The 27,077-nt window shown below is 49.5% G+C and overlaps 10 protein-coding genes across 10 annotated transcripts; 4 read left to right on the plus strand and 6 right to left on the minus strand.

Moving 5' to 3' along the window:
* Positions 1-458: 458 nt before the first annotated feature.
* Positions 459-2,221, plus strand: F5B22DRAFT_651169 (family 76 glycoside hydrolase; the record flags this gene model as incomplete). The annotated part of the gene is made up of 5 exons (XM_047979421.1): positions 459-540; positions 636-762; positions 828-1,186; positions 1,298-1,539; positions 1,673-2,221. The coding sequence occupies 5 exons, from the start codon at positions 459-461 to the stop codon at positions 2,219-2,221; spliced, it is 1,359 nt and encodes a 452-aa protein (XP_047826244.1).
* A 153-nt stretch (positions 2,222-2,374) lies between these two features.
* F5B22DRAFT_484949 (uncharacterized protein) lies at positions 2,375-3,300 on the minus strand. Its single transcript, XM_047972287.1, has one exon. The coding sequence runs from the start codon at positions 3,087-3,089 to the stop codon at positions 2,529-2,531; it is 561 nt and encodes a 186-aa protein (XP_047826245.1). The 5' UTR covers positions 3,090-3,300; the 3' UTR covers positions 2,375-2,528.
* Positions 3,301-3,843: 543 nt separating this feature from the next.
* Positions 3,844-6,483, minus strand: F5B22DRAFT_651171 (family 2 glycosyl hydrolase; the record flags this gene model as incomplete). Its single annotated transcript, XM_047979422.1, has 12 exons — positions 3,844-3,979; positions 4,039-4,463; positions 4,524-4,805; positions 4,934-4,952; positions 5,009-5,131; positions 5,184-5,343; positions 5,403-5,458; positions 5,596-5,609; positions 5,678-5,757; positions 5,836-6,094; positions 6,182-6,364; positions 6,421-6,483. The coding sequence occupies 12 exons, from the start codon at positions 6,481-6,483 to the stop codon at positions 3,844-3,846; spliced, it is 1,800 nt and encodes a 599-aa protein (XP_047826246.1).
* A 4,363-nt stretch (positions 6,484-10,846) lies between these two features.
* On the minus strand, positions 10,847-11,929 carry F5B22DRAFT_639524 (uncharacterized protein; the record flags this gene model as incomplete). Its single annotated transcript, XM_047977727.1, has 2 exons — positions 10,847-11,514; positions 11,674-11,929. The coding sequence occupies 2 exons, from the start codon at positions 11,927-11,929 to the stop codon at positions 10,847-10,849; spliced, it is 924 nt and encodes a 307-aa protein (XP_047826247.1).
* Positions 11,930-13,176: 1,247 nt separating this feature from the next.
* On the plus strand, positions 13,177-15,446 carry F5B22DRAFT_651173 (amino acid permease/ SLC12A domain-containing protein; the record flags this gene model as incomplete). Its single annotated transcript, XM_047979423.1, has 5 exons — positions 13,177-13,517; positions 13,665-13,800; positions 13,933-14,212; positions 14,315-14,533; positions 14,872-15,446. 5 exons carry the CDS (start codon positions 13,177-13,179, stop codon positions 15,444-15,446), a joined length of 1,551 nt encoding a protein of 516 aa, XP_047826248.1.
* A 326-nt stretch (positions 15,447-15,772) lies between these two features.
* Positions 15,773-18,720, minus strand: F5B22DRAFT_639525 (MCM-domain-containing protein; the record flags this gene model as incomplete). Its single annotated transcript, XM_047977728.1, has 3 exons — positions 15,773-16,030; positions 16,086-18,442; positions 18,708-18,720. 3 exons carry the CDS (start codon positions 18,718-18,720, stop codon positions 15,773-15,775), a joined length of 2,628 nt encoding a protein of 875 aa, XP_047826249.1.
* Positions 18,721-19,177: 457 nt separating this feature from the next.
* Positions 19,178-20,823, plus strand: F5B22DRAFT_639526 (uncharacterized protein; the record flags this gene model as incomplete). Its single annotated transcript, XM_047977729.1, has 2 exons — positions 19,178-19,360; positions 19,426-20,823. The coding sequence occupies 2 exons, from the start codon at positions 19,178-19,180 to the stop codon at positions 20,821-20,823; spliced, it is 1,581 nt and encodes a 526-aa protein (XP_047826250.1).
* Positions 20,824-20,988: 165 nt separating this feature from the next.
* On the minus strand, positions 20,989-23,024 carry F5B22DRAFT_486233 (NAD binding domain of 6-phosphogluconate dehydrogenase-domain-containing protein). The gene has a single exon (XM_047972292.1). The coding sequence runs from the start codon at positions 22,481-22,483 to the stop codon at positions 21,155-21,157; it is 1,329 nt and encodes a 442-aa protein (XP_047826251.1). The 5' UTR covers positions 22,484-23,024; the 3' UTR covers positions 20,989-21,154.
* Positions 23,025-23,102: 78 nt separating this feature from the next.
* F5B22DRAFT_625853 (ketose-bisphosphate aldolase) lies at positions 23,103-24,566 on the plus strand. Its single transcript, XM_047976195.1, has one exon. It carries the CDS (start codon positions 23,566-23,568, stop codon positions 24,439-24,441), a length of 876 nt encoding a protein of 291 aa, XP_047826252.1. The 5' UTR covers positions 23,103-23,565; the 3' UTR covers positions 24,442-24,566.
* F5B22DRAFT_486507 (dihydroxyacetone kinase) lies at positions 24,402-27,028 on the minus strand. Its single transcript, XM_047972294.1, has one exon. The coding sequence runs from the start codon at positions 26,464-26,466 to the stop codon at positions 24,679-24,681; it is 1,788 nt and encodes a 595-aa protein (XP_047826253.1). The 5' UTR covers positions 26,467-27,028; the 3' UTR covers positions 24,402-24,678.
* Positions 27,029-27,077: the final 49 nt, after the last annotated feature.

Consider the following 27,077-nt stretch of genomic DNA (forward strand, 5'->3'; position numbering starts at 1 on the left):
ACCAGACTTAGTAGACTAAACTTGGGTTAGACGCGCGGGCTGATATGGGAACAGTGTCGTTCTAGTCAAATCACCCCTGTTCCAGCTCTACTTACTTACAGTAAGTAGTAAAGTCCTGCACAGAGCCTGGGTATTTGAAAGGATCGTCCTGTGTCTCATCCCATGTTGTTGGTCAATTCGCACTTTGACTACTTAGAGTAGGTTGACTCCCGTTACAGTAGGGATTGCACTGAATGTATGTATCGTTGCCTACCGGCCCGTGCCCCCAAGCTGGAGGACTAAGACAAGAAGTCAGATTCACTGAATCCAACGTCATCATCCAGTGACCAGCGAGACGTCTTACAGAGCCTGCCTCTGTGCTTTTGATACTTGTTTCTCACTACGTATCGCAACAACTTACCTGACACAACTCTCGATGGATTCTTGGATAGATACCGCATTCGCATAAGCTGTCCAAGATGATTCCATCGCTCGTATATCTGTTACCGCTGTATCCGCTAGCCGCCCAGGCTGCGCTAGAGGTTGACTTCACTTCGAAAGGTAAGGACGCCTACGTTTTGGAGCACATTCCTCGGCCAACGCAGGATCAAAATCGAATGTGATTGACACCCGACACTATCTAACATCTATTACAGAGTCTATCAAGAAAGCCGCCTATCAGGTGGCAGAGGATCTATTGTCATATTATCATGGAGATGAGCCAGGTCAAATTCCAGGTATACTACCCGGCCCGCCGTCGGACGGTCGTGGTGATTATTACTGGTTCGTATCTTCACACCCTAAATGTAGTCCTTTTGAAGAGATCCCGTTGTTAACCTAGGCCTCAGGTGGGAAGGAGGTGCAATGTGGGGGGCTTTATTAGACTACTGGCACTGGACAGAGGATGACACATTCAACGACCTCATTTATCAAGGACTCCTGTTCCAGGCTGGGCCGAACGCAGATTTCGTTAATAGAAACTGGAGCTTCTCACTGGGAAACGACGACCAGGCATTCTGGGGCATGTCGGCTTTGATTGCAGCCGAAACCAACTTTCGGGACCCCCCAGTCGATGAGCCTCAGTGGCTTGCACTCGCTCAAGCTGTATGGAATGAACAGACTGATGATAGACTCCGTGATGGAGGCTGTGGCTTCGGCCTGCGGTGGCAGGCCAATTCCTTGAATCAAGGATTCACCTACAAGAACAGTACGTTGCTCGTGAATAAGAGGTTTTTTGCCCCCCGATTTCTCCGTAACTTCGCTTTCGCCCGTTTGCAACCATTTGACATACTCAAAGACTGACATGATACCCTTGCAGCAATCGCTAACGGCTGTTTCTTCAACATCGGTACACGTCTTGCCCGATACACGAAGAATGATACTTATACGGACTGGTCTGTCCGAACATGGGACTGGCTGGTCGCGGTCGGTTATATTGACGACGACTGGAATGTATTCGATGGCGCGGATATCTCTAATAACTGTACGGTAATCGTCAAGCAGCAGTTTTCATATAACGCCGCTATTCTTCTTCAAGGTTCCGCATACCTATACGCCTATGTAAGTCTGGGACTCATCTTTGGCTCGCTATGGTTAAAACATTGCATAAAATAGTCATGATTACTATCAACAACTTGACTCATGACGACTCCTTCTCGGTTCTAACATGACAACTACTAACAATTTATTGAAGACATCCGACCAATTATGGCTAGATCGCATCAACGGGCTTCTCGACGGCATTGAGCGTTACTTCTTCCCCAAGGGCATTGCTGTCGAGCCCGCCTGCGAAACAGGCATTTGTACGACTGACATGCTTACATACAAGGGCTTTCTTCACCGCTGGATGGCCTACACGGCACAGTTGGTACCCTCAACGAGCGAAAGGATCATGCCGATATTAATGAGCTCCGCCAAAGCCGCCGCTGCTCAGTGTACAGGTGGTGATAATGGTCGGCAATGTGGATTTCACTGGGAGAGCGGAAAATTTGACGGCGTTTTGGGCGCGGGACAACAGATGAGCGTCCTTGGGGCACTCACATCTCTGCTAGCTTTGGACGCCAAAGAGCCGGTTACCAATTCAACCGGTGGTACCAGTCAGAGCAACCCAGATGCTGGACAGTCAAGGTCACCTTACAATGAATTGACACCCGTCACAACTGGTGACAAAGCGGGTGCCGGCATCTTAACAGTTGTCGCTATTGGCTTCGCGTCAGTGTCCCTTTGGTGGATGGTCAAGTAACAAGGATAATGAGGCACTTAACGGTGCCACCAGGATTTGTATCATGTTTGACATCATTGAATTACATAGCGCCAGCATAAGCGATTTGACGTTGTTAAATTTTCAAACTTTATAAGCCTGTCTCTAATCTAACACCTTTTGGTTCATATATCATACATATTATCACGGTCGATTCATCTGGCATACTTCTGCAATCGAAATAGAACCGGTGTCCGTCAGTCGTGTACATCGAAGCTAAGGACAGTCTCTACAATTCGTATGACCCAGTTGATCACCTAACTCTACCTAGGTATGTTTAAGAGCCGTCTCACAATATAGCAACACCAACAGCTAGTCCAGCCATGATACCGATAGGACCCTTTATTGACCCAGTGGGAAGTGCTGCACCACCCGTAGATACACTGCTACTTGACGAGCCCGTAACAGAAAGAGATGCAGTGATCGAACTTGAATCCGTCTGAGTCTGCGCAGGCACGGACGAGGTGACCGTTACCGCAGATTTAGTTACGGGTGGCGAGGAAACAATCTCGGAAGAAGCACCCTCCGATGCAGACGACTCGGTAGCCACGACGATGGTGGAAGACGTCGACGTCACGGTGGCTCCGAATCCGGGCAAGTAGCTGGGCGAGTACGTGGCCGTGCCTTCATAGGAAGGGCAGCCGGGGACGGTTGTCTTTGGCGGCGCACGTCCGCCGCCGCAGTCGAGGAACTCGCAGATCTCGCCTGTGTCTGGGACATACCAGATGAGGCTGGCGCCACCGTAGGCCACAGTTTGCGTGGACACACACCCACCGATGTCAGTTTTTGCTGTCGCAGGTCCGACAAGGAAGGCGACAGCCGCGAGGACGGCTGAGGTGCAAATGAACATTGGTATCCGAAATAATCACCACTAAGCGCCGTGGATTTAAATTATAAATGTGGCAGTGGTTGTCGTAAGGGTTGTGCTTATAATAATTTTCGGCGCAACCGAGAAAGTGCAGATGTTATCAATGCTCTACTGAATGATTGTAAAGTAGTAATGAATGGAGATGCCGATTAATATGTTCTCAGTTTATCAATTTATACATGAAGAAAAAAAAATACCAGTGATTTACAGATTCATTATACTACGATAGAGGTAACTTTGAACTGACTCGGTTCCGAAAAGGAGGCTACCGAAATTGGAAAGAAGCTAATTTCCGGTACCCCTGATTCATGGGCTGCTTGTTTGGAACTTGGTTATGCACTAGCATGCCCATGATGGTTCCATATACAACAAGAAACAGGAAAGAAACGAAGGTGAAAGAAACAGTGAGGTTACAATATCTAGTGTTATTGGCTATGGAAGGCAGCTAAGAGGAGTGTACCTAATGTACATACTATGCCTACACATTCCCACCTTTTACTACTAAGTAGGTAGCTTGCATTTACACAAAATCCCCTGTTTATTATGAATCCCTCTTTGTTCTCGTTTTTATCCTTTCACCTAATAAGTTATTCAACTCAACGCTGTTTAGATGATTGGTATGGTGTTGCGGCTTGGGCTATGGCCATATTATCAATTCAAGGTCATAGTTGTAAGACAAAATGTAAGACTAAACTATGTCGCTACCTAAAAACACTTGTAACTTTGCGCCAACAAGTCATTTCTTGTTGCGTCCCTTTGCTGCATCCATGAGTGCTCGAATATCCGCCTTCCACTGGTCAACATCAGGCCGCAGAACTCGCCGGTCATACGTTAGCAGGCCATTTACCTCGCCCTCTACATCGGTGGTTTGCCTTTATAAGCGATATTAGTACGAGCTGCACTAAGGGACCAGAAACGAGGCTGAACTCACGTCCATATGGCAGCGGAACAATCCCACATCTCGACTTGATCACGGAGTTCGGATAGTAGAACGTGACCACGGTAGTTCCATGCCTCAATAGTCTCGTCGATTTCGTAAGTCTGGTTGATGGTATCGATCGCCGCTTGAACCTTCCACAAGTGTTCGAGAGAAACGTTCTGACCTATACCACCAAACTCGCCTTGGATTGCAACGCGCTTGTGGTCGTAAGGAGTAGAAGCGATGGAGTAGAAAGGAGTTCCACACTGCGGGTTAGCATAGTGATGGTTGTCGTGCCAATCACCAAATCCATGATCATGCCAGCCGGATGTAGCGTCAACCAATCTCGTGGGGTCGAGTTCCTTGACGCGGTCTGTCAAATGGTCTTCCGGATAATATGTATCTCTGAGTTGCCCCCATCCTTCGTTGTAGATAATCTTTGTATAAATTAGTCCTCTATTCAAACTGATTAATTGAGAGGCAGGGGATGGGCTTACCCAGGTGTAGATGCTGGGATAGTTCCTGTGCTGCTCAATTAGAATGTCAAGCTGGCGTTCCCATTCCTGTTGTTGCTCGGCGTTGGGTAATCGGTTCGCTGGCATGGATGGCATATCTTGAATCAGTAGGACGCCAAGCTCATCACAGGCACGGTAGAACAGGTCATTCTCGACTTTGATATGTTTTCGAAGCATGTTGAATCCGAGATCCTTCAATTGTTTGAGGTCGAACACCATGGCTTCATAATTTGGCGGTACATGGATCCCATCGGGCCAGAATCCCTTTTACACACTCTGGAGTCAGTGATTGCCAGATATGGAAGGAGTTCGATTCGTGTTTTAGGGGTCTGCGAGAGCAATAAGGCCCGAGGCCTGTCTAAAGGGGGAACCGATGACTCCAGGGAACTAACCTGATCCAGGGTTCCAAATCTGCCAGAGGGTAAGTATGAATGCTCCAATACGCCACTCCTCGATGGATTGCCTACTGGAAAAAGAACTCCTCGTTGATTAATGGTCGCTTTACGCCATTGACTTCTCCGACAGAAATGGTTCGAAATCCCGTGTAGGAGGTAACCTCATCATCTCCTACTGTGACAGTAAGGTTGTAACTAATACCTCGTTAGCAGCTTGGGGTGTTGGCAGGTAAGTTTAACAACGAACAGCGTGGGGCTATCGGGTGACCATAGACTTGGTGAATCCACCTTGAAGGAGAATGGTTCGTTGGCTGTGCCGCTCCCAGTGGCGATGTCCTTCCCGCTGTCATCAGTGACAGTAACCTTGACATCTCCAGAGCCTTTGCTGGTAGTGACAGTCACATCAACTGTCAATCGCATCGGTTAATAAGGGGTTCGCGGAAAATATAATCCTAGATCAACTTACCGGTACCATCCATACCGGCAGCGACATCAAGCTGAGTTATGTATTGCGCAGGTACCCTGTGGCAAGTTAGTCAGCTTGGGGTAATTTGAAGTATATAGGCCGCTTGAACCACTGGGATATAATATGATTTAGTGATCATAATAGTTTCTAAACTATTACTGTTGTCTAGGTCAGACGATTTAAATTCACTTACGATTCTAGCCATACCTGCTTCAATGTTAGCCTTCATCTTCACAAGATATTGTACAAATCAGAATTTTTGAAGGGAAACCTACGCTTTGCCAAATTCCCGAGCAGGGTGTGTAGAAAATGTGGGAAGGGTTCAAGGTCTGCTTGCCAATGGGTATATTATAGCCTGCAATCGGAGTCAACAAGGTCATATCCTCAAATATATTCGGGGCTGTGATACACTTCAACGTGAAGTGATACTAACCATCGGCGTCAGTGGGATCGAAAACATCTACTCGCAGTGTATTCGTTCCCTCCTTAACCAAGTCGGTGACATCGAACGAGAACCTCCAATATCCACCGGTGTGGTTCCCTGCCACTTCGTCATTGATATAGACAGTAGCCTGGTAATCAACAGCCTCGAAGTTGATAAGAAGCTGCTGGCCACTCAAGTCTTCGGAGACTTCAAATTCACGAGCAAACCAAGAAGTCTGAGCACTCTGCATCACGCCTGAAAGGCCACTCTGTTTAGAGCCATGAATCAGCAACAAGTAGGTACAGGAGAGATTCTTTTTTTTTTTTTTTTTAAAAAAAAGAAAAAAAAATCTTACCTCGATGCACGAGGGAACGAGCACATCAGAGCCCTTTGGGGAGCCTGATTCGGATGTACCTTCTCCCCATTGCCATATCCCGTTTAAGCTTTGCCAACGAGATCGCTGAAGTTGTGGTCGGGGGTACTCAGGCCATGGGTCAGTCCCGACTTTATAGGTCCAATCCGTATCTAGCGGCGGTGTCTTGAAATATCAACATTAGATAGGTCTGCTTCCAAGCAGGGAATCAGAGATCTAACCTTGACTTCATATCCTAGAGCCGAAGAAGCTAGGATCACAGGTCCCAAGATGTTAGTTTTCATCTTGGTCTTTTGGGTGGAAGGCAGACTATGTTAAGATATAAGAGATGTAAAGTTTAAAGCCCAGACATGCAAACTAGGCCTTTCGTTCGCTCTTACTCGAGCCCAACACTCGGGATGCTAATGTCTAAGACAATTATCCGCCGGTCTGGATAGCGGAGCCCCTCGAGGAATGCAGTGGCTACTTATATAGACAGCCTAGCCAAGACTATATCCATTCATTCCTAGAATCACACAATCTACTCCGCATCTTGCTCCTACAGCTGTCTCCTCACCTTCCTCTTCTTGACGACGGATGGGTCTACCTAGTCCTGGAGTCCAAGACGTCGGACTGAATGCTTGGCGTCACAGGCATGTGGGAGTGCGGTACGAAGTAGAATAACTTAGTACACATAGAGGTCTCATTGCAAGCTACTGCAATGTAACGAATACAGCATGCTGGCCATAGGATAAGACCGACATCTTGCGGGCTTTGAACGCATCATTATGGAGATGATAGCGCCAAGCGAGCATGATATTGGAGCGGGAGGGGATCGATCATTCAAGACTAGCTGTAAGATCATGGAGTTTTAGATGAAAATGACCGTCCACCTACACCACAAGTTGCGGTCAGCAGAACAGCGGATGTTGGTAAGGTAGGCATCGGAGCTAAGGGTGGTCTGCCTGTTGCCGAGCTCTAGTCACCTAGAGCCCTTGGCTATGATGGGTACATGAGATCCACGATATAGGCAGCTCGGATTGAGTTGACGCTAGAGGTTGTTCGGGGGGCTGGCTCGTCACCGTGCATCCTCATAAGATTCCAGTCCTCTGACCTACAATCCAGAGTAGAGGGCAGTGAGCTTTCTGTAAACGATTGAGTAAGCTCCTAGGGTTTAGAGCTGTTTAGGTCTCATGAATTTAGAGAGATGAAAGTCCCCTGCCGTTGAAAATGTTCTGAGTGTCGAACTTCGGACCAACCAGGCTGTATTATCACCGGGAACTCAAAGTAGTGTGCAGAATTGTAGTGGAGATCTCTTGATCTCTTTTCTTTGTCGCCCAGCGGAATAAGTGATATGATATGCAGTAACGTAGTAGTCAAAATTTTGGGGCAGGCATTCGGTATGCATGCCGAGTGGGCGTGTGATCTTGCGAGTCAAGGCTAAGGTAAGCCACCAAAGAGGCTCATGTGGGCTGTCTCGGTCATGTTCAGAATAGTATTAAGCCCAAGGCGGGTTACACTGTCGAGACTGTATCAAGAGCAAAGCCAACGGCATGTAGCATCAATGACCCATTCCTAGTCTTGTCACGCACATGACACCCCATAATCTTACGTTGTATGCGTGGGGTTTGAACGCGGGGTCGAAGTTGGACCTCGGGGCAAGTTTAATCATAGAATATTGACATTCCCCCAACGGTGTGTTTACCAGAGGAGACAAGAAGGAGAGCTTTCGCAGCTGATGGACGCGACCACCCCCGAGATCGAGGTTACTGGATATATCACCTTCAAAGCACTGTCTGGTCTCTTTTTTAGTTATAATGCGTTATTCAGTCAAAGAGGTCAAGAATATGAAGATAGATCAGCATGCCGTGACACTATGCTGGAAACAGGCTCATGATATGTAGATCAACAAGGTTCCCCGACTTCGGGGTATTGGCACGGCCTCTCCCACCTTGGCCTCGGCCAGAGCGAGCTTTTCGAGCGCAAGAAAGAGAACAACTACAAGTTGGAGAAGATTGCTGTAATTCGACCTGCCGAGAGTGGATTAGAACCCACCTACAGCCTTTTGTCTTGTCGGTCTGACATCATCTCTGTAGAACTTCAAATTCAGGGCTTCCTCCTCCATGCCTTCGATTGTTCTTAATAGGATAACCAGTGTATCAATTGATTCAATTTAAAGGTTGATTTTCTTGGAATACCACAAGTTTATGGGTTTCATATGGAGTTCTCGTCCTTCCGAATCATTTCAACGGTGGGGGACTGATCAGATAAAGTCATGATTTCATCCCACAAAATGACGTTAATACAATCTGATCTCGCTGGATCCAACCCTGGCGCTAGGGGTAACGCGGTAAGTGGAACTGATCTTGGCTCTTTGCCAACCGGCATTGAAAGATGCCGTCTACAGGTCGACATGCTCCCAAACGCTTGGCAGGGCCATAGGTAGCATCATTCCGTCACCTTCGTCGGATGCTTTGGTACCTAATTCTCCTTGCGACTCTTTAAGCATTACGGTTGCAGGTACTCTTCCGCTACATCCAGCACTCCGGCGCGCACTATCCATAACTTGTCCATGTGAGCCAATCAGCTAGTCGGCAATAGTCTTACCTTTGAGAGGTGAACATAGGTATAGCTAGTTCCTCAGTTTGCTCTCAACTGAACGATTGAATATAATGACTACCACGAAACTTATCTTGATTCGAATATACTATTGTTCTCCCATTAGGTTGGGTTTGACATATAACATGATGCACCCAATGGAGTACGAAGGGCCTTGCCATAGTAGAGAGTGAAGACTCAGAATGTGGCGTCAAGTTCGCTTAAACCCCTGTCAATACCGTGACCTCGCGCAAGACTGGGGACTCCCAAGTCGAGTGACTGTTGCAACTCAAACAAGAGCCGCATGAGAAAGAAAGGGTATCACTGTAGGTATTCATGCCTGAATAAGACGCAATAGTACGCCACAATGACTGTGTATATCAGCAGAGCGACTAATATTCGTAATGCCGGCGGGCATATGACCCTTCTCATTCGTTTGCAATGAATGACCCGGCATAGGAGATTGAGCTCATTCATGTATTCAATTTACTAGCTGTTGGTGACAATTCCGCACTCATAGTATACGTCAAATTTGATTTCAGTTCTGAAAAGTAACCCTACCACAAAACATCACAAGACGGCTTGCCCATTTTACGGTGTATAAAACGGGTTGCTCACTGACCGGCCACCGCCGGGGGCATTCCTCGGTGAGACTTGGTAGGAGGAAAACAATCGAAACTTGAGAGCCTGGTAGCTCAAGTCTCTCGATAGGTAGCTGCAAGCCCGTCGACACGTGGTCATTGCCATTATATGTGGTAACATCTAGGGCTTAGTCCAGTGATCGTCGTCGTCCAATCTGGGCTATCGCCATCCCCTTGTCCCCGACTGCATCTTTCCAATGAAATGGTAGCAGAGATCTGCAAGTAACACTCATGCGGCGTGTGTTCCAGCCTCCTGCACGCAGGTCTTGAAATCCCCCACCTGTTAACATCAGATGCTGATGGGGTCTTGAGGCTGTCTCCAACCTCCCCAAAAGGAATCCCCCCAAAGGCACTTGGGGTTTTCCCTTTTTCATAGGTTGTCGCGGGGATGGATCTGGGTACGCCTGATGGCGTCAGCTGTAGCATAATGGATATCTGAGATAATTCTGATTGGTGGAACAAGACATATTATCATACCATCGTATTAATCAAAATCATTACCCTCAAAACTATCCCTCCCCTTGCCCCCTCGTCAGAACGTCATTAGAGTACAAGCCCGCTCGACCATAGTACCAGAATTTGAAAGCTTCCTTCTATAGCTAGATTATGAACGCTGGAGCTGAGAGTGATGCCACTCGTGGGGTAATCAGTTAACCTCTGTCAGAGGTGTAGTGAGAACGGCAACGCTCTTAATGTGAACATATATGGTGTAGTAGGATTGCCCTCGGCAAGTGTTCATCAACTCTAGCCTCAATATATAAGAGCAGCAGGTACACTTGTGATGACACAAGAAATGGCGCGCTTAACGAGAATGTTGGACGTCATGACGCACTTGAATTAATTCACATTTGCTCTGTCCCTATAGCGAATAACAGTGCTACTGCAGCTGTGGCCGCTTGTTCAACGCTTGCTATGTAACGCAAATCATACAAGACGCTGCGAGCGAATGTAGTGCACCTCGGCCATGTGAGTTCCGCCAATTACAAGTAGAAGGTCAACATCTCCCGCAAAAGTAGCCAAACGGGGTTCCTGCAAGGGCTTTTGACTTATTCTCCATGGAGATAACTTGCGGATTAGACAACTCATTGGACCTTTGTCAGCGGAGTCGAAGACTATATCTGGGAGCCAGGGATCCCGTGTCTCCAGTATCCTGCCTCGACGAGGATCAAAATACTAAGGACCAACTAAGCAACGAACGTCTGAACTACCAGTTTAGTTCCTGCGACGACCCATAAACTGCATCCCCTGTTATATGAGCTACGCTGTGTTCGAAGTCATGATTCCGTGGATCGAACTTCCACAACAAACCTTACGAATTGTACGTTTCACACTCGAGGATATACCAGTATTTTGATGGGTGGTAGTGGACGTCCTTGACATCCAATCGGTGGCTCCTGAAAGCATGAGTGCCTTTGACCGAGCTATGTGCCTAGCCAGTTTGTCCCCCTGTACTTCCCGTGCTGGCTGGCCGTGGGGGCGGAGTAGACATCAAGCTTCCGTCTCTATCCCTCTCCATGGCGACGCCTCCGACCAGCTCACTGGCTTCTCCTTCAGAATCTTCACTCTGCTGGCTGCTGGCGCTTCCGAGACCTGCCAGAGCTTGTTCGGCAACTTCACGTTCTACCTTCTTTAAACGCTCTTTCTCGACTGGATCAACAAGATCATCGTCGTCACTCCAGAAGCCAGTCTCATTATCATCGACTTCGGGCATCGCCATCCGTTTCCAGAATCGAAGTTCTTGCCGGGTGGCTCTTTCACGTATCCGCTTATCCCACCGAGTCTGATCCTCGTCAAATTTCTTGCGAAAGTCGCGTAAAAGGTCATTCGCACGGCTTGCATGTTGCTGCACTTCCCACATCTGCTCCCGTAACCGGCAGTTCTCGGCACGTGCTTCCGCGAGCTGGGCCCTGTACGAATGATGCCATGCAGCGACATCGGCAACATGTTTTTGTTTGTAGACGTGGAACTGGTTTATTATGCCCTCGAAGACCTTGGCGTACGTGGCGAGCAATGTGAAATTAGCATCTCGCGATTGCTTGGCGCGGTCGAGAGATTCGGTGAGGATGGACAGCATGGCTTCTAGGTTAGGCTCCTGGGCTATAAGCATCGCACATTTGTCAGCATAATATTCCCTCCTAACATTAGTACATAATCGGCCTTGTCTTATTCCTCGTTTACGGTTCTATTCCTATAAGCCATCGACAGGGGGGGAGGCAGAATATGGACTGAGACGGATGTGAGGGAGGAAGAGCGCACCAAACAGTTCGTCCGTAGCTTCGCCTAGGAGTTCCTCATTGCCGAGCCCCCGTTCTCGTGCCCTATTCCTCACTCGGCCCAAGCCGGACACAATCTCTTCAGTGACGCGTCGGTTGTCAGCAAGCTGACGCGACAGCTCTTCTACCATGCCGTATATGATATTAAGTTCGGCCTGGTGCCCAGCAGGTGTAGGTCCAATAGCCATTGCACTCGCCGCGGCGGCGGCAGCGGCAGCGGCAGCTCCATTGCCCTGCATGTTGTTTTCGAGTCTTCAATACCGAGGCGTAAATATGGATATGTCTATTGCACTGTCGTTTTCAGAATCAAGGTAACAGTACAGCACAAGGGGGTGCGTATGGTTTTATCTATGTGCTACAGTAGCCTAGGTACAGTTTGATGCAGATGGAGGTAGTCCATGGGCATTAGGTAAGCATATCTGTTTATCGCATAGACTGTCTACATATATATATATATAGAGAGAGAGAGAGAGAGAGAGAGAGAGAGAGAGATAGGTACATAATAGGTACATAGTAAGTACCCAAGCTCTTCCATCATTACAAGGTTCTCTCTACCAGCTGAGAGGTAGTGTTCGACCATAAAACAACCCTCATTTTTTCCATCGAATACAATATTAAGAAATCCTGATGAAACCAATCTTTCTTCTCCTCTAAAACTAACTGTGGTACCCTTAAACCAGATATGCCCGAGCATGGCCAGGACTGGTATTACTCGCTCGGGACCCAGCCTGCTCATGTTATTGTTGGGAAACGTAGCTTTACAGTTTACCTTAATAGCTTGCAGCTACTATTTCCCACGCCTCTTGTTGTTCGCTTGGGCAGTTCAACCGATACGTCACGCACAACATGAATAGAGAAGTCGCCATTCATAACAGGTGTGATTGTGCGAGGGCACTGTTGGTCGATATGTCTTTCCTTGTCGCTCGCAACATAACCTTGGAAATGCCTGTTGCCATGCCCGGGATGAAAGAACAAATCTAGGTTCAACACTCTCGACCCGGAAAGTTTAAACATGTCGTCGTACTTGCTCCGATCCTGTGGGAACCGGCCGGTCCCAACTTACTATCCGCCCCAAGAGTCTTCGTATCAGCTACTAGGTAGGTCGAAGAAACGTTGAGGCTGAATCTGTTTTATTCCATTGTTGTGTAGGGCGTAAGTCTTGAGATCCCAATATCGTTTTTAAAGAATTCATATTTCGTTACACATCTAGACCACACAGTATCTCGCTTACGCTACATTCTGGCAATTTTCCGATCCTATGGGCAAAAACCGATGCACCAGGTGCTCAGCTACTGTCACGATTCTACAGCTGTAGACAAAAAGACTCCCTGTATATGGCCCTAGCCTAGTCCCCAAGGCTTCAACACCTTTGTGCAACAACGATAGTCATACAGTACCTCCATGCTTGTAGTCCTTACAGCTACCTAGCAGTATAGATATAGATACGCCAACAGGCCGTTGTATAATAATTCATTCGACCCATGCGATGGCAACAACACCAGGGAATGTCGCCACCACACCCGGTTCGCCGGAGCTTGCGTCAACAGGCCTTGAAAAGGTCATCACCACGCGCCAATTTATTTTCATGGCGCTTGGTTCTTCTATTGGTGCTGGCTTGCTTATAGCATCAGGTCAAGCTCTCGACGTCTCGGGCCCAGCGCCACTCTTGATAGCTTTTGCCATGAATGGCTTTGCCGTGTGGGTTACCATGTGCAACCTTGGGGAACTGTCGACCCATTTTCCTGGCGAAGGGTCTTTCTACGAATTCTCAGTTCGCTTCATCTCGCCAGCGTGGGGGTTCACGATGGGCTGGAATTATGTTCTGAAGTATGTAATCACTGGGGTCATCTTCTTCCTGTTCTAGTTATTCCCGGAGGACATAGTAGATGTTTCGGGCACAAGTGTGTCTCGGGAGTATGCAGAACTCACGAAAGGCTTACCTGAAAGAGTGTTTACTGACTCCAGCGGTTGAAGTATGATATTCATAGTTCCTTTTGAAATCATCATCGTGGTTATGTGCGCACGGTATTGGGATATTAATATCTCAGCTCTCTACCTCGTTCCCGTTATCATCTTCGGGTTAATCGTCATCTACGCATTCGGCACGAGAGTACGTGTTCTTCAGAGTCAATTTCTTCCTATTATAGCATCATGCGGAGGCAAATTTGTCCTTTTTCCGATGACCTCCTTAGTCTCCGTTTGCTTATCTGAAAGAGTAATTACTGACTTCAGAGAACTATAGTGGTACGCTGAGGCTGAGAATCTCTTTGGTATCCTCAAGATCATTGTTATTGCCGTCTTCATTGTAACCGCTATTTGCATCCTGGCCGGTGGTGTACGAACCGACCCACGCCCTACAGTAGACTTGGCGTATAAGCAATGGGGCTCCGGAGCATTCTTGAACGGCGCACCGGGATTCTTCTTCGCCTTCGCTACTGCTGGTATGGCGTATGGCGGTACTGAAATGTTAGGGCTAACAGCGGCTGAGTGCTGTTCGCCGCAGCGCGTCATGAAACTCGCAAGTAGGCGTAGGTTACCCCTGGAGTCTTAGGAGTCTACCTTAACTCCCCAAATCTGCTCCCGTTTTACTCCAAAGAGTGATTACTGACTTGAGCGTACTGTAGTGATCGCGGTCCGGATAATACTGTTGCATCTAGTCCCTGTGCTCCTGCTCAGCCTCGTGCTCACAAGCCGTACTAGCCCCTCAGCTAATAACGATGGCTCGGCTAAGGAACTAATAAGCCCCTTCGTTGTGGCCGTCTCAGAAGCTCACATTCCCGTACTCCCGGACTTTATGAATGTCGTTATCGTCACCTCCATCTTCTCCGTAGCCAGCGCGTGCGGTAAGCGAGCTTCCTGAGCCAGTTTCTCCTTACCACCCTCGAGCTCTCTCAAATTTCCATGCCCTATCATTCTGTCCCCTGGTCCCGACAGCCACGTACCTCAAAATATAGAAGCCCTGTAACAGCCCTTATAGTCGTTTACATATAATTTCCTCTTTTATAGTATATGAGCGCTATAAATACAATGAACTTAGTGGCTCATCTTGCTCTGCTAAGATGCCTATCTTCTACGGTTTCCGCGTTTTGAGGCCTTACTGGGCTCTCAGCCCCCCTCTCCCCCTTTTTTGTCCAAAAAATAAGAAAGAAATAAAACACATAGCTAACTCGGGCGACTATAGTATTCGCAGCTTCTCGGGCTTTGCAAGCGATCTCGGCGCGCGGCATGGGCCCTCGCTTTTGTGGACGACTCTATCGAGACAAGCCAGTGGGTGCGCTTGCCATCATCTTCGCCTTTTCGCTACTCTCTTTCATCAAAGCTGCAAAGAATGGTGACGAGGTTTTCGTGTGGTTACTTTCTCTCAATTCGTGCTCCAACTACTTGACCTGGTTGTCTATCTGTGTTGCCCAGATTCGCTGCCGACTCGCCCTCAAGAGACAACGCAGATCCTTCCAAGACCCGCAGGCATACAACTCACCCGTTGGCATCATCGGATCCGTCGTTGCTGTCATTATCTTCGCGTACGGGTTGGTGGTGCAGATTGCGGCTGGGGCGAAGAGCCCGTTGGTCCCTCCGCCCCCGGTCGCCGCGAGTTTCATTGGACTTGTTGTCGTCGTCGTTTTGTGGGTTGGATACATGTTATACATGCACGACCGCACGTTCATGATTCCTCTAGACATGATCGAATTCGGGCATAAAGAGAACATATTCATTCCCACAACTCTTCCCGAGTCTGATCAAGCACCTGCAGTGTAAGAAGGGATTTTAGGATGGTGTGTCACGACTGTACTCTTACACGCTCAATCGACAAGGAATTAGAACTAATTTGCGTAGATAGAAAAATCATGATTAACTCGCCTACCAACTATGTCTCCATTCATCCGTGTAACAACATCATATAACTCATTATAGCACGTCAAGTGTATTATTTACAACCACGGCCAACACTGATTTTAACGCCATGTAGGTCCCAGTCTAGGTCTCCTTCCTCGCCTAGCCATTACTCAAACAACAAGTCATCTGCGTCATCATCAATCACACATACTTCGAGCTACCAAAAATTGGTCAATTGGCTCCTCAAATTACGCCGCTACAGAAGTAGTCCTTCGCTGAGACTGCGAAGTGCCACCTCTTCTTGATGTACTCCCACCGGGCCGAGCTAGTGTATACTTGGCGAAGGCACGAGCGAGGGCCTTCTTGCAGCTGACCTTCTGGCTGCCAACAAAACTGTCGACGGTGACGGCGATGGCGCGGTCTATATCCTGAGCTGAGCAATACTCCGAAAGCCGCATTCGGCAAAATGCCTCCGATATGCGGATTATGGCTTCCAAATGACGAACCTGATGACATTTAGCAAATGCAATGAGCAGCCTAGCGAGTGAACGATCAACATACTGTAATCGGGTAAGCCCCCGTGGCAAGTGACTCTCGACGCATATCCGCGAACAGCCGCGCAACCTTATCCTCGTCCATGTGAAGCAACTTGGGCTGACAGTGTTCGCGTGCGTACAGAATGTATTTCCTGAGAAGTTCCTGTGAGATTTCTCCTTCCTTAGGGGCTGTCCGTCTTTCTTCGGCTGTCTCCTGATCCTGGTCCATTTCTTGAGTCTCACCGGCTCCGAGCGTAGATGGATGGCTACGGCTATGGGAGCCCACGATAAAGCGAGCCAGTCGTTCATCTTCACTAGGATCGACGGTATCCCGCACAACACAGAGGATATCGAAACGTGATAAGATAGGCTCTGTCAGTTCAACATTTGCCGAAAATGGTATTGTAGAGTTGTAGCGGCCGCCGATGGGATTCGCAGCCGCAATTATACCACAACGAGCCTGTAGTGTAGTCACAATGCCAGCTTTGGAAATAGATATTGTCTGCTGCTCCATGGCCTCGTGAATTGACGTCCGGTCCTGATCGTTCATTTTGTCAAACTCATCTATAAGGCAAGTGCCTTTGTCTGCTAGCACCAACGCGCCGCCTTCTAAGGTCCATTCGCTAGTCAGGGGGTCTCGACGAACACTAGCAGTGAGACCGACAGCAGAGGCGCCTTGACCAGTGGCAAACACAGCACGATGTGCCGTTTTCTCGACATATTTGAGAACCTGAGATTTAGCTGTCCCTGGATCACCGAGAAGTAAGACATTGATGTCTCCACGAACGTGATGCGAGCCTTTAGCAGTCTTTGCGACTCCACCAAAGAGGGATAAAGCAACAGCCGTTTTGATATCATTGTGCCCATAGATACTGGGGGCTATCGAGTTGACAACCTTGTCGATGATCTGAGGATCGCGAGAAAGTTTGCGGATTTCCTGTTCATCTTCATCAGTTAGCCTGAACCCAGCGAGCTGGTCATGGGCTTTGACGATGTTGTTTGCTTCGAGGATGGTGGCGAAAACGGGAAACCCGTTGCGATTGTTTAGCTGAGCATCATAGTTATTTCTATAGATGCCGGTGATTTCAATTTCCTCGCCTGGCTTAGCTCTATCGATCAGATCCCAAAGTAGGATGACTTCTCGAGTCCGAGGGAGACGCCCGGCTGGGACCGTCCCAGGTGATTCCTGAAGTGTGAGTTTTTGATAATTTCGATAAATAGTCTTTTCCGAATTGACTGTAAAGGGTCCACGAGATTGGCAATTCTGACAATATTTGATCTTGACCTCGACGTTAGACTCTTGTTGGAAAGGTCCTAATGTCACGCCACACTTGGTGCAGTCAAACTTGACATAGATCAACTGGGGAAATACACCCGTGCGCCGGGTGACAACTCCGCTCACTCTGACAAGGCAGTTGAGGTGCGACTGTCTTAGTTGACGCAGGGTGTAATGCACGGGCAAATCGAAAATTCGCACGTGAATATCAGAGTGAATACGCTCATAATCGGGGTAATGGAGTAAGACTACATCCATAGCAACCTGGTCGAAAAGTACGAGCATCTCCTGTGGCGCATTCGCCAGGAAATAGGCGAGGATAGCCTTGGACGAGGACAAGTGATCGTATGAGACTTCGAGAGTTTCAGCATTCACCTCACCAAGAGTCCGAATGCGACTACCGTAGACCGATGAGCCGCTTTCGTCGGTGTATTCTGTAAGGAAGGCCTTGAATTCTCGCTTTATAGTGCGTTGGACGGCGGGTTGGGATACCCAGTCAGTCAAACTTGAAGCTTTCACATCTTGCAAAGCCTCGAGTGAAAGCTCTTCAGCCATGATATCTTGGTCCATCATGTCGTCGGGATCCTCATCGTACCCGTGGCGTCGACGGCGGGGTTGGGTAGTTGGGTCAAAATCGCCGCCATAGTCGCCATCGTCGCTCGGCAAGAAGGCAGCCGGTGCCCGCCTGCGAGCTACCTCGCGGTCTCTACGGCTTAGTTGGGCCTCGAGCCGTCGCCGTTCACCGAGGTCAAGGTCGCCGTATTCTCCCTCGTCATCAATGCCGATTCCTTCGTAGGCATCGTTCTCCCCTTTATCCTGATAGTCCCGTTCGTAGCCGTCGCGAAAAAGGTCGACATCGTCTTCAGCCATTTCGTCGAGATCTTCAAGGTCATCCTGGATCTCGGGCTCCTCCTCAATGTCATCGTCCTCATCATCGTCGCCCCCATGGGAGATGTTGAAGGCGGGCGGTGACGAGGGCATGGGACTGGAAGCTGCTACAGAAGAAGAGGCATCACCATTAGTGCGGGACCTTTTGCGACTCGACCGCGGGGGCAGGCCACGGTTTGCCGAGTCCATATTGCTTCGCAGAGGGGAGGAGCTGGGGACTGGTTGTTAACAGATGGCAATCTACACGACAGAGATAGGTAAAGCCGGCGATATCACACTGGAGTTTGCACTTACTCCATTGTATGCAAGTCTATCGTGGTTTTCGCTCCCGGACATAATCCGGAAAGTCTGTGCTTTCGATATGCGAAAAGAGATATGAGTAGGTACTCTCAATAAAAGAGGTATGCAGAGAGAAGAAGAAGATGGTGGGGCTAGAGGAGGCAATTGCATTCTCCACATTGTGACTTAAGACGCGCTCCGCACGCGTCACGGTCATGATGGCGCGTAAAGTGGCATATTAAGCCCCTTCAATTGATTGGTGCTGAGCAAGTACCTAACTAGGTACTTAAGTAGGCAGGTACCTAGGGTATTTGGTAAATACCGTACTACCTACATATGTACTTAGGTCCACTCCGATCCATCTACCTAGAAGTACCTTAGATACTTAAGTACATGTATGTACTTAATGTAAATGTAAGTACCTAGGTACATTCGTGTAAGCCTACAGCACAACGGCCATCGCGTTATCATGTTACATCATCCGCGCCATGGCGAGAATTCAGCCACCAGAGAATGATCCCTTGATTCGCAATTCTTGATTGTTTCGAAGATTGTTTTGGTTGTTTCTATCGCGCCCTCACTCTCCCAGCTTCCTCTACCGTCGACCGGCACATCGCATTATCTCATTGCACCGCATAACATCGTCCGGCTGTCGGTCCTGGAACCATCGAACCATGACTTTTCCTCCGCCGCCCTCTGTCGTCCCTAACGACTCCGTCGAGATGGACAACACAAACAGTGATACTTCGCCTCGCCGCGATAGTATCTCCCAGAGATCTGAAAACTCCCAAACCGCAGCTGACTTTATCAGAGATCAGATGCAGTTGGAAGCTGATGCTCGCGAGGCGCTACCTTATGTATGTCATCTTGTTGTTTTCTCAGCCATATGTGCTCGGGAATCGCTGACAGTTGCTTTTTAAAGAGCATCAAGAATTGTACCAAGCCTCTCGGCGCCCTGCGCCAAAGCGTCTACGCTTGCCTTACGTGCAACCCCCCGCCACTCGACCCCAATGAGCCCTTCAACACCGCTGGCATCTGCTACTCATGCTCTGTTCAGTGCCACGGCGAGCATGAGCTGGTTGAGATTTTCCAGAAGCGCAATTTTACTTGTGACTGTGGCACCACGCGTTTCAAAGCCGACCAGCCGTGTACACTGCGCATCAATCCGGACACCAATACTCGTGGCAACGTTCACTCCGAACAGCCGGACCCCAACAACAAGTACAACCAAAACTTCCGCAACCGCTTCTGCTCGTGCTCAATAGACTATAAGGCTCAGGAGCAGAAGGGCATCATGTTTCAGTGTCTTGGACTTGGCACTCATGAGACTGGTGGTTGTGGCGAGGACTGGTATCACCCGGGTTGCCTAGTTGGACAGGGGCCCAAATGGTATGAGAAGCTATCTAAACAGAGCCGCCCCAAACCTGCTGGCAGCAACACCTTGGATCCTATATATGAAGATCACGTCCAGGCAGCCGGCAATGGGCACCGGACAGCTGAGGCTGAAACCGTGGTAGAGGAAGATGATGAAGACGTGCCTCTACCAGCGGGGTTTCCACAGGAACAAGATTTTTCTCTACTTTTGTGCTACAAATGTGTTGAAGCTTACCCGTGGATCAAGCGTTATGTTGGAGCCCCGGGATTTCTACCTCCCGTCTTTCTGCATAAGTCTGACAACGACGATACAGCACCGTCAGGAGTCACCAAGAGAAAATTGGAAGATGATGACAGCAATACAGTTAGTGAGCTGAGCAAGCGTATGAAGACCGACCCGGACATCAAGGAGGGGGATAGTTCGTCAAATATCGCTTTGTCAACGCAAACGAAGCAAGAAAAACCAGAAGGCGCGGTGACCCCCAGCCTGCCGGAATGCAAGCTCAAGTCTTTACCACCTGCACCGGATGGCGTGTTCTCCATCTTTGCTGGGGCAGATTTCCGCGATCACATCTGTCACTGCCCTGATTGCTTTCCGAAGCTTAAGCCCCATCCACAGTTACTAGAACCTGAGGAAGAGTACCAGCCGTCCCTATCAGAAGGTTCGGAGAATGGGTCTACTCATTGCAGCGGATCTCTTTATGAGCGCGGCGAATCCGCGCTGAAGAATGTTGACCGTGTTCGTGCAATAGAAGGCGTGATGGCCTATAACAACCTCAAAGAAAAGCTAAAGCCCTTCTTCCAGCAATTCGCTGAAAGTGGAAAAGCTATTGGCGCTGAGGATATCAAGGAATATTTTGCAAAGTTGAGAGGCGACGAGCAAGCCATCCGAGAAGCTAGCGAAGCTGCTAGGGAAGATCATCGAAAAGAACAAAGCGGGTACTAGATCATACAAAATACCAGTGGAAACGACACCGCTTGTCACAAAGAATATTGAAAACATCAGAGAGATGAGGGACTCCAGTATGATGTTTGATCTACAAGGCTTAGAGAAGCTCGGCGTGTTTACGACGGCTGTCAATTTTTGCTATACGGGCACGAGCTATGTATAACAAAACCCAATGAAATGAAGTATGTCAAAGTTCAGTGTGATGCCACACAACGGACAAGGGGCAAGAAAGTGGGAACGATTTGGCATGTTCTGTCTTTTATACTAATTCGGGTTTCATACTCAATTGAACAACATTACTATTCTGTTGGAACAGCAAGTTTGGCCTTTATACAGCCCAGACTTTGGCAATCGTTGCCCTAGGCAAGGACCGAGTCTGGTCGGGTACGTGCTGTAGAGCCAAACATATCAAATTGCTGGCCTCGGTCCCTAAATACAGCGGTACCTTGAGACGTTGTGCCTCTACGACAGCATCTTTCATTTGCTTCGCCACGTCTTGGAGGCTTTCGCTCTCAGGCCCAATGCTGGTCTGTTCTCCGCGAATTAGACCTATAATTTCTGAGCCAACAGCCTCATACACTTTAGATCCTCCTGCTGCATTCACGCAGAGATCATAAACTTGGTCCAAGTCAAGTCCACACAATTTCGCAAAAGCCAGCGACTCGGCTGTCGCACAGAGATATATGCCTCTGAGCAACCCCTGCACCGTGGCAAGTTTCCTTGCGTTATCATCTTCCGTTGACGATGATATGTTGTTTTGCAGGCCTTCGGTGTACAGCCTGATTAAGCTGCTGTCATCGTCTGCGCCATATCCCCTTCCAAGACTGGTAAGGTACACTTGCTCGGCCGTCCCAGTCATGGGCGCCGAGAAACCGACTCTCAAAGCCTCAGATGTGATGATGCCCGCATCCTTTAGTATGATAGTGATAGCGCTGGCAATGGGTTTGAACTCGGTTAATATTCTAGGAGCACGGTGTCCGAACATCCAAGCGGAAGCATCGGAGTTCTGGATGCCTTCCAAGGTATATGCTAGGTCTAAGCCTAGATGCTGAGCAAATCCCATACCCTCGCTGACCGCTAGGATTTTTACGGCCGCTAGTACCTGATGCACCATTTTCATGTTACTGCCGGCACCGATCCCGCCGTTCACAATATATAACTTTGATGAATCGGATAGCTCTTGTAGGAGGAAGCGCCCCTTTTCGAGCGCGTTGTCTGAGCCGCCGGCCATAATCGACAACGTACCGTCAGCAGCGCGTGATGCACCACCCGACACAGGACAGTCGACGAGAAGCACGTCGCCACGTCCCTTCTCTACCAGTTGCGCTTCGAGGCTCTGTACATAAGCGCACGGTACGGTCGAGCAGAGGAGCAGTGAAGCACCTTCAGACAGACCGTTGAGCGCTGGGTTCTCTCCTTCAAAAAAAACTGATTGCGCCTGCGCCGCCGTAGCCACCATGCACACAATGTGATCGCGGCCACGGACAGCCTCGGCCGGCGTAGGAGCAATACTACCTCCTGCAGCGCGAAACCGCTCCAGTGTTGGTGGCCATACATCAAATCCCGTTACTGGGTATCCCTGCTTTACCAGATGCGTTGCCATGCCGAACCCCATGGCGCCGAGGCCAATGAAGGCAATTTCCGGCTTAGCCGCCATTTTCAAACTCGGAGTGTATGGCCTGCAAGCAAAAACCGTGTCAAGAGATATCTGATACTTGGGACGAAGATAGTAATGTCCTGATGTATTGGGACGAGGTGTAATATTCGGAACGAGTAAAAGCTTGGCACCAGTGGCTGCCACCAAGAGTAAGGGGTAATGTTTATTTATTTTTTTCAAAACAAAAAAAAAGTCATGAGTCGACCCAAATACCTCAAGATAGACGTAGCTGTGCTTTCCGGGTGGTGTGGTCTGAATGGGGAATTTTTAAATAACCGATTCGACATGACCAATTCCACAACATACAGGCTGAATTTCCCACTTTATAGCTCGCAGAGAGCCCAGCATACAAAGCAGTATCGTCGTGCCGCACGAATGGGTGTATCGGAGACAATCTTGCCCATTCCTATAATATCCTGAGCCGTGATCATCCGACAACACTATTACGGGGTAGATGGAGGCGTACACTGCGCTCTCAGGCAATACCCCAAAGCTCCAAGCTCGACGCTACTATGGCGCCCGGTCAAATGTGTGTAAGTACTGGTATGTCTTCGAACCTCACTAGTGACACCTTCCCCCACCCGCCTCCCCCCTTTTCTCCCCTTTTCTCCCCGCCATGTCTCCCGAGACGTCTTCGGGACCTGTTGGCGGGGAAAGCGTCACGCCGCGGTGTACTTTTCCCCGTCTTCTGGTAGTTGATAACCCGAGCGATATTGGCAAATGTCTACTAGCCTAGACTACATTACCTAGTTCTTCCTGCCCCGAGGTTACTAGTTGGAGCGCTTACCCCACGTTAGTGGGGTGTTAGATTGTTGATTGTTGGGGAGACTGTATTGATGGGGGGCGATGAAGTCTTTCTAGAAAAGCAGAAATGGGGGTTACAAAACCACCAATGCTGCCTATCTCATAGTATGCCTAGTGCACTCTTTTATGCACATTCACACGGCCCAAAGCTCACGATTGTTTTGCTATTCAACTGATCCAATAACGAAATCTACCATTATCTAGTAGCACGCTTCACACGTAAACGCACCCCCTTGCAGACGGCAGCAACAGTGGACACGGGCAGAAAAGAAGCCAACATGGTTCGGCCACCACTCAACCAGAACAGATCGATGGCGATCCTCAATGCCGCTCGTGAAGGCGGATTTGGCGTGCCTGGCATGTGCTGCTACAACATTGAGTCCATCATTGCGACGGTACGGGCTGCCGAGGCTGCAAATTCACCTGCCATGGTACTACTCTTTCCTTGGGCTATCGAGTACGCTGGTGAGGCCCTCGTCCGAGCCGCTGCGACAGCAGCCCATTCGGCCCGTGTGCCAGTGTCATTACATCTCGATCATGCGCAGACCCCCGACCTTGTGCGCCGCGCCGCCGACATTGAAGATGGCTTCGACAGTATCATGTGCGACATGAGCCACTACGAGAAAGAGGAGAACCTTGCGTTGACCCGCGAGCTCGTTGCATACTGTCACGAACGCGGCATCGCAGCGGAAGCAGAGCCTGGTCGCATCGAGGGTGGCGAGGACGGCGTCGCCGAAACAGCAGACCTCGAAGCCGTGTTGACGACGCCCGAGCAAGCTGAAGAGTTCGTGGCCACCGGGATCGAGATGCTCGCGCCTGCTTTTGGCAATGTACATGGAGAATATGGTCCTCGTGGTATCCAGCTTGAGTACGGCCGTCTAGAATCGATCAACAAGGCTGTTGGCGACCGCGTGCGGCTTGTACTGCACGGTGCGGATCCCTTTGACAAGGATATATTTCAGCGGTGTATCCGCGCCGGCGTGTCCAAGATCAACATCAACAAGGGCATGAACAAGCATTACGCCGCTGTGCAAAAGGAAATGCAGGGTAAGCCCTTGACCAGCGTTATCGAGGCTGGTACAGATGCTATGCAGAAGGCTATCGAAGAATACATGCACATGTTAGGAAGTGCAGGTAAAGCAGCGGGGAAATGATCATTGCTAGTGTACGTTCCTCTAATAAGAAATAATAACCTTACATATGTATTATCTACTCTTTGCATCAATACGACAGAAGAAGGCATTATGCGAATACCTACCGTCGTGGACCGGATGCTGTGTCGCCCATGTGAACTTATTTCAAGAAATTCGTGTTTATTTAAAGGAAGGGCCATCGCTGATAAATCATTGTTGTATGTACATTATAATTGATATTTAACACATTCTTCCCCGCTATGTTCCACGGTTCAGCCCGGCCTGCAAACCCTGGATCACAACCATGGCACCCCAGGCACCAGGATCGGGAGGCAGGTCGTGACTCGCGTCTTGTCCGGCACCGACATATGTCGCTCGGCCTAATCTCGGCTTGAGGGTCTTGGTTTTCTCGGCTCCGGCCACGGCGGCAGCAACGCCCTCGTCGAAACTTCCGTTCGCAGCCAAGCCCTCGGCAAACGGAACCAGCGTGTCCATAACGGTGCGATCACCAACCTTTGCCGGTGTGTAACGGGTTAAATTGTCAAGAGCAGTACGTGTCGCCACACCCCACAACTTTGATATCCCGCCGTCTTCTGTCTTCAGCGCAAAGCTGTCAACCAGTGCCGCCCGCAGTGACACGACGAAGATACCGAGGATACCGCCCAGCGTACCACCCATCTTCCCTTCCAAAATCTCCTCCAGCTCTTGCAGAATAGCTCCAACGGACCCATCCTTGGCAACTCCAGCGTCTAATGCTTCCAGGAGGTAAAGCGCGCCTTGTTTGAGAGTCTCGCCGCAGTCGCCGTCGCCCATCACGGTATCCCACCGCGTCAAATCAGGTTCGGCCTCGATGAGTTTGGTACAGGCGGTGCGGAGCATACGATCGAGCTGGGTAGGATCAACCTTGAGATCTGTGGCGTCGTTGATGACATGGCGCGGCGCGGGAGGTGGCTGTACAAGTTGCTCTTTTCGCGGACGCCGTCTTGCTTGAGAGCCCGTCAAGGATTCCCAGTGCGTATTCGTGCGGGCATCGAAAAATCCTTTGATATCGTCCGTAGAATATGAGCAGTTCTTGGCGGCCGCAGAGATGTTTACGACGGATACAGAAAAGGCTGGTGCGTTGAGCGAGGTCTCTAATAACCCTGATACCACGCGCACGGGTACAATCCCCCAATTTGCGTCAAGCTGGTCCAATAGCTCGTTTACGAATGCACCCATTTCAAGGAAAGACATGCCACCAAAGTTGCTCACCAAGAGTATAGTCTCATCACCCTTTTCGAAACTGACGTAGCCGCGTAGCGGGTCAGATTCGTCCAGTAGATAAGTCAGAATGGCCTTCGCCAGGTCTTCAGGTGAAGGTACGGGTGATATTGTTTGGTAGCCGGGTTCATTATGGGGACCAGTTCCAATCTCCAATTCGTCGATTTTGGACTGGGCATGCTCAGTCCGGCCGGGCACGTGGCAGTGATCCAAGGTGACGGCCATTGAGACGATTTGCTGCGAAAAGGCCACGCCAAGATCGTACACTTCATCGAGAGAGCCGCCTGCGCCTGAAGCGCCCCCCATCACCTTAAGGACACCAACTTGACCTGCGAGACCGCGGCGTCCAACAAGACTCCCATTTTTGCCGACCGAAACATCGTCACCGCAGATGATCATCTTGCATTTCTGTCCTTTAGCATTGGCCTTCTCGGCGGCTAGGCCGAAATGCAGGCAGTCGCCCGTGTAATTAGTGACCACAAGAATGGTGCCCTTGTCTGATGGTACGGTGTCAATGCCCGCCAGGATCTGCTTGGTGCTAGGGGAAGCGAATACGTCGCCAGCCACGGAGGCCGCCAGAAAGTTGGTGCCTACATAGCCTGACCACGCAGGTTCGTGGCCTGAACCACCGCCGCTGATGATGGAGACGGTTGATCTGTCGTACTCTGTGTTGAACACCACCCTGCTCTGCTCATCTAGAGCAAGGGCCGGGTTGTAGGCGATGAGTCCACGAAGGCACTTGTTGACAAGGCCGTCTAAGGAGTTGTACAAGTGACGTCTCGACATAATTATTCGCAGATTGGTACAGACAATAGGGGTAGGTGAGAAAGACACGGGGAATAGGTATTGACGGCGACTTAGAAAGTGAATTTGCACAGGCAGATCTGCTTCACCACTATAGCGGCTAAACTATATGCATGAACGAGTGGAGAGGAGTGTACGGCTAGCCGACAGGTAGTATCCAAATGGGGAGATCTCCAAGGTTTACTTATGGGGAGAAAGGGCGAGAGAGGAGGGGAGATGTAATACGTCGAGCGGCATGTCGTTGGGGAAATATTGGCATACCTGCCGCGCGTAGGGGACAGTGCTACATCTACATGCGGGTACGCGATGCCGTCGTTGTCGCGACTCGCGGCCACTTGGATCGAAATCGACCATGATGACATAGGTAAGCCGGTGCGCCTATTTTAGAATGCGGGCCGTGGAAGCCACCACAGTACTTCGTAATGTCGACGATGAAGATTCCTCAAGGCCACACAGGTCCCGCTGCCCAGGTGGCACTGACCATGGCAAGAGACGCGCACCAAACACGCGGAACGAGTGAATAACCCACGATGCTAGGACTCGGTGGCAGTATGATACCTAGTATAGGTCTGCGGTCTAGCTTCAAGTCTAGA

This window comes from Xylaria bambusicola, assembly GCF_022495145.1.
Source record: "Xylaria bambusicola strain CBS 139988 unplaced genomic scaffold F5B22scaffold_64, whole genome shotgun sequence".
Taxonomy (NCBI): domain Eukaryota; kingdom Fungi; phylum Ascomycota; class Sordariomycetes; order Xylariales; family Xylariaceae; genus Xylaria; species Xylaria bambusicola.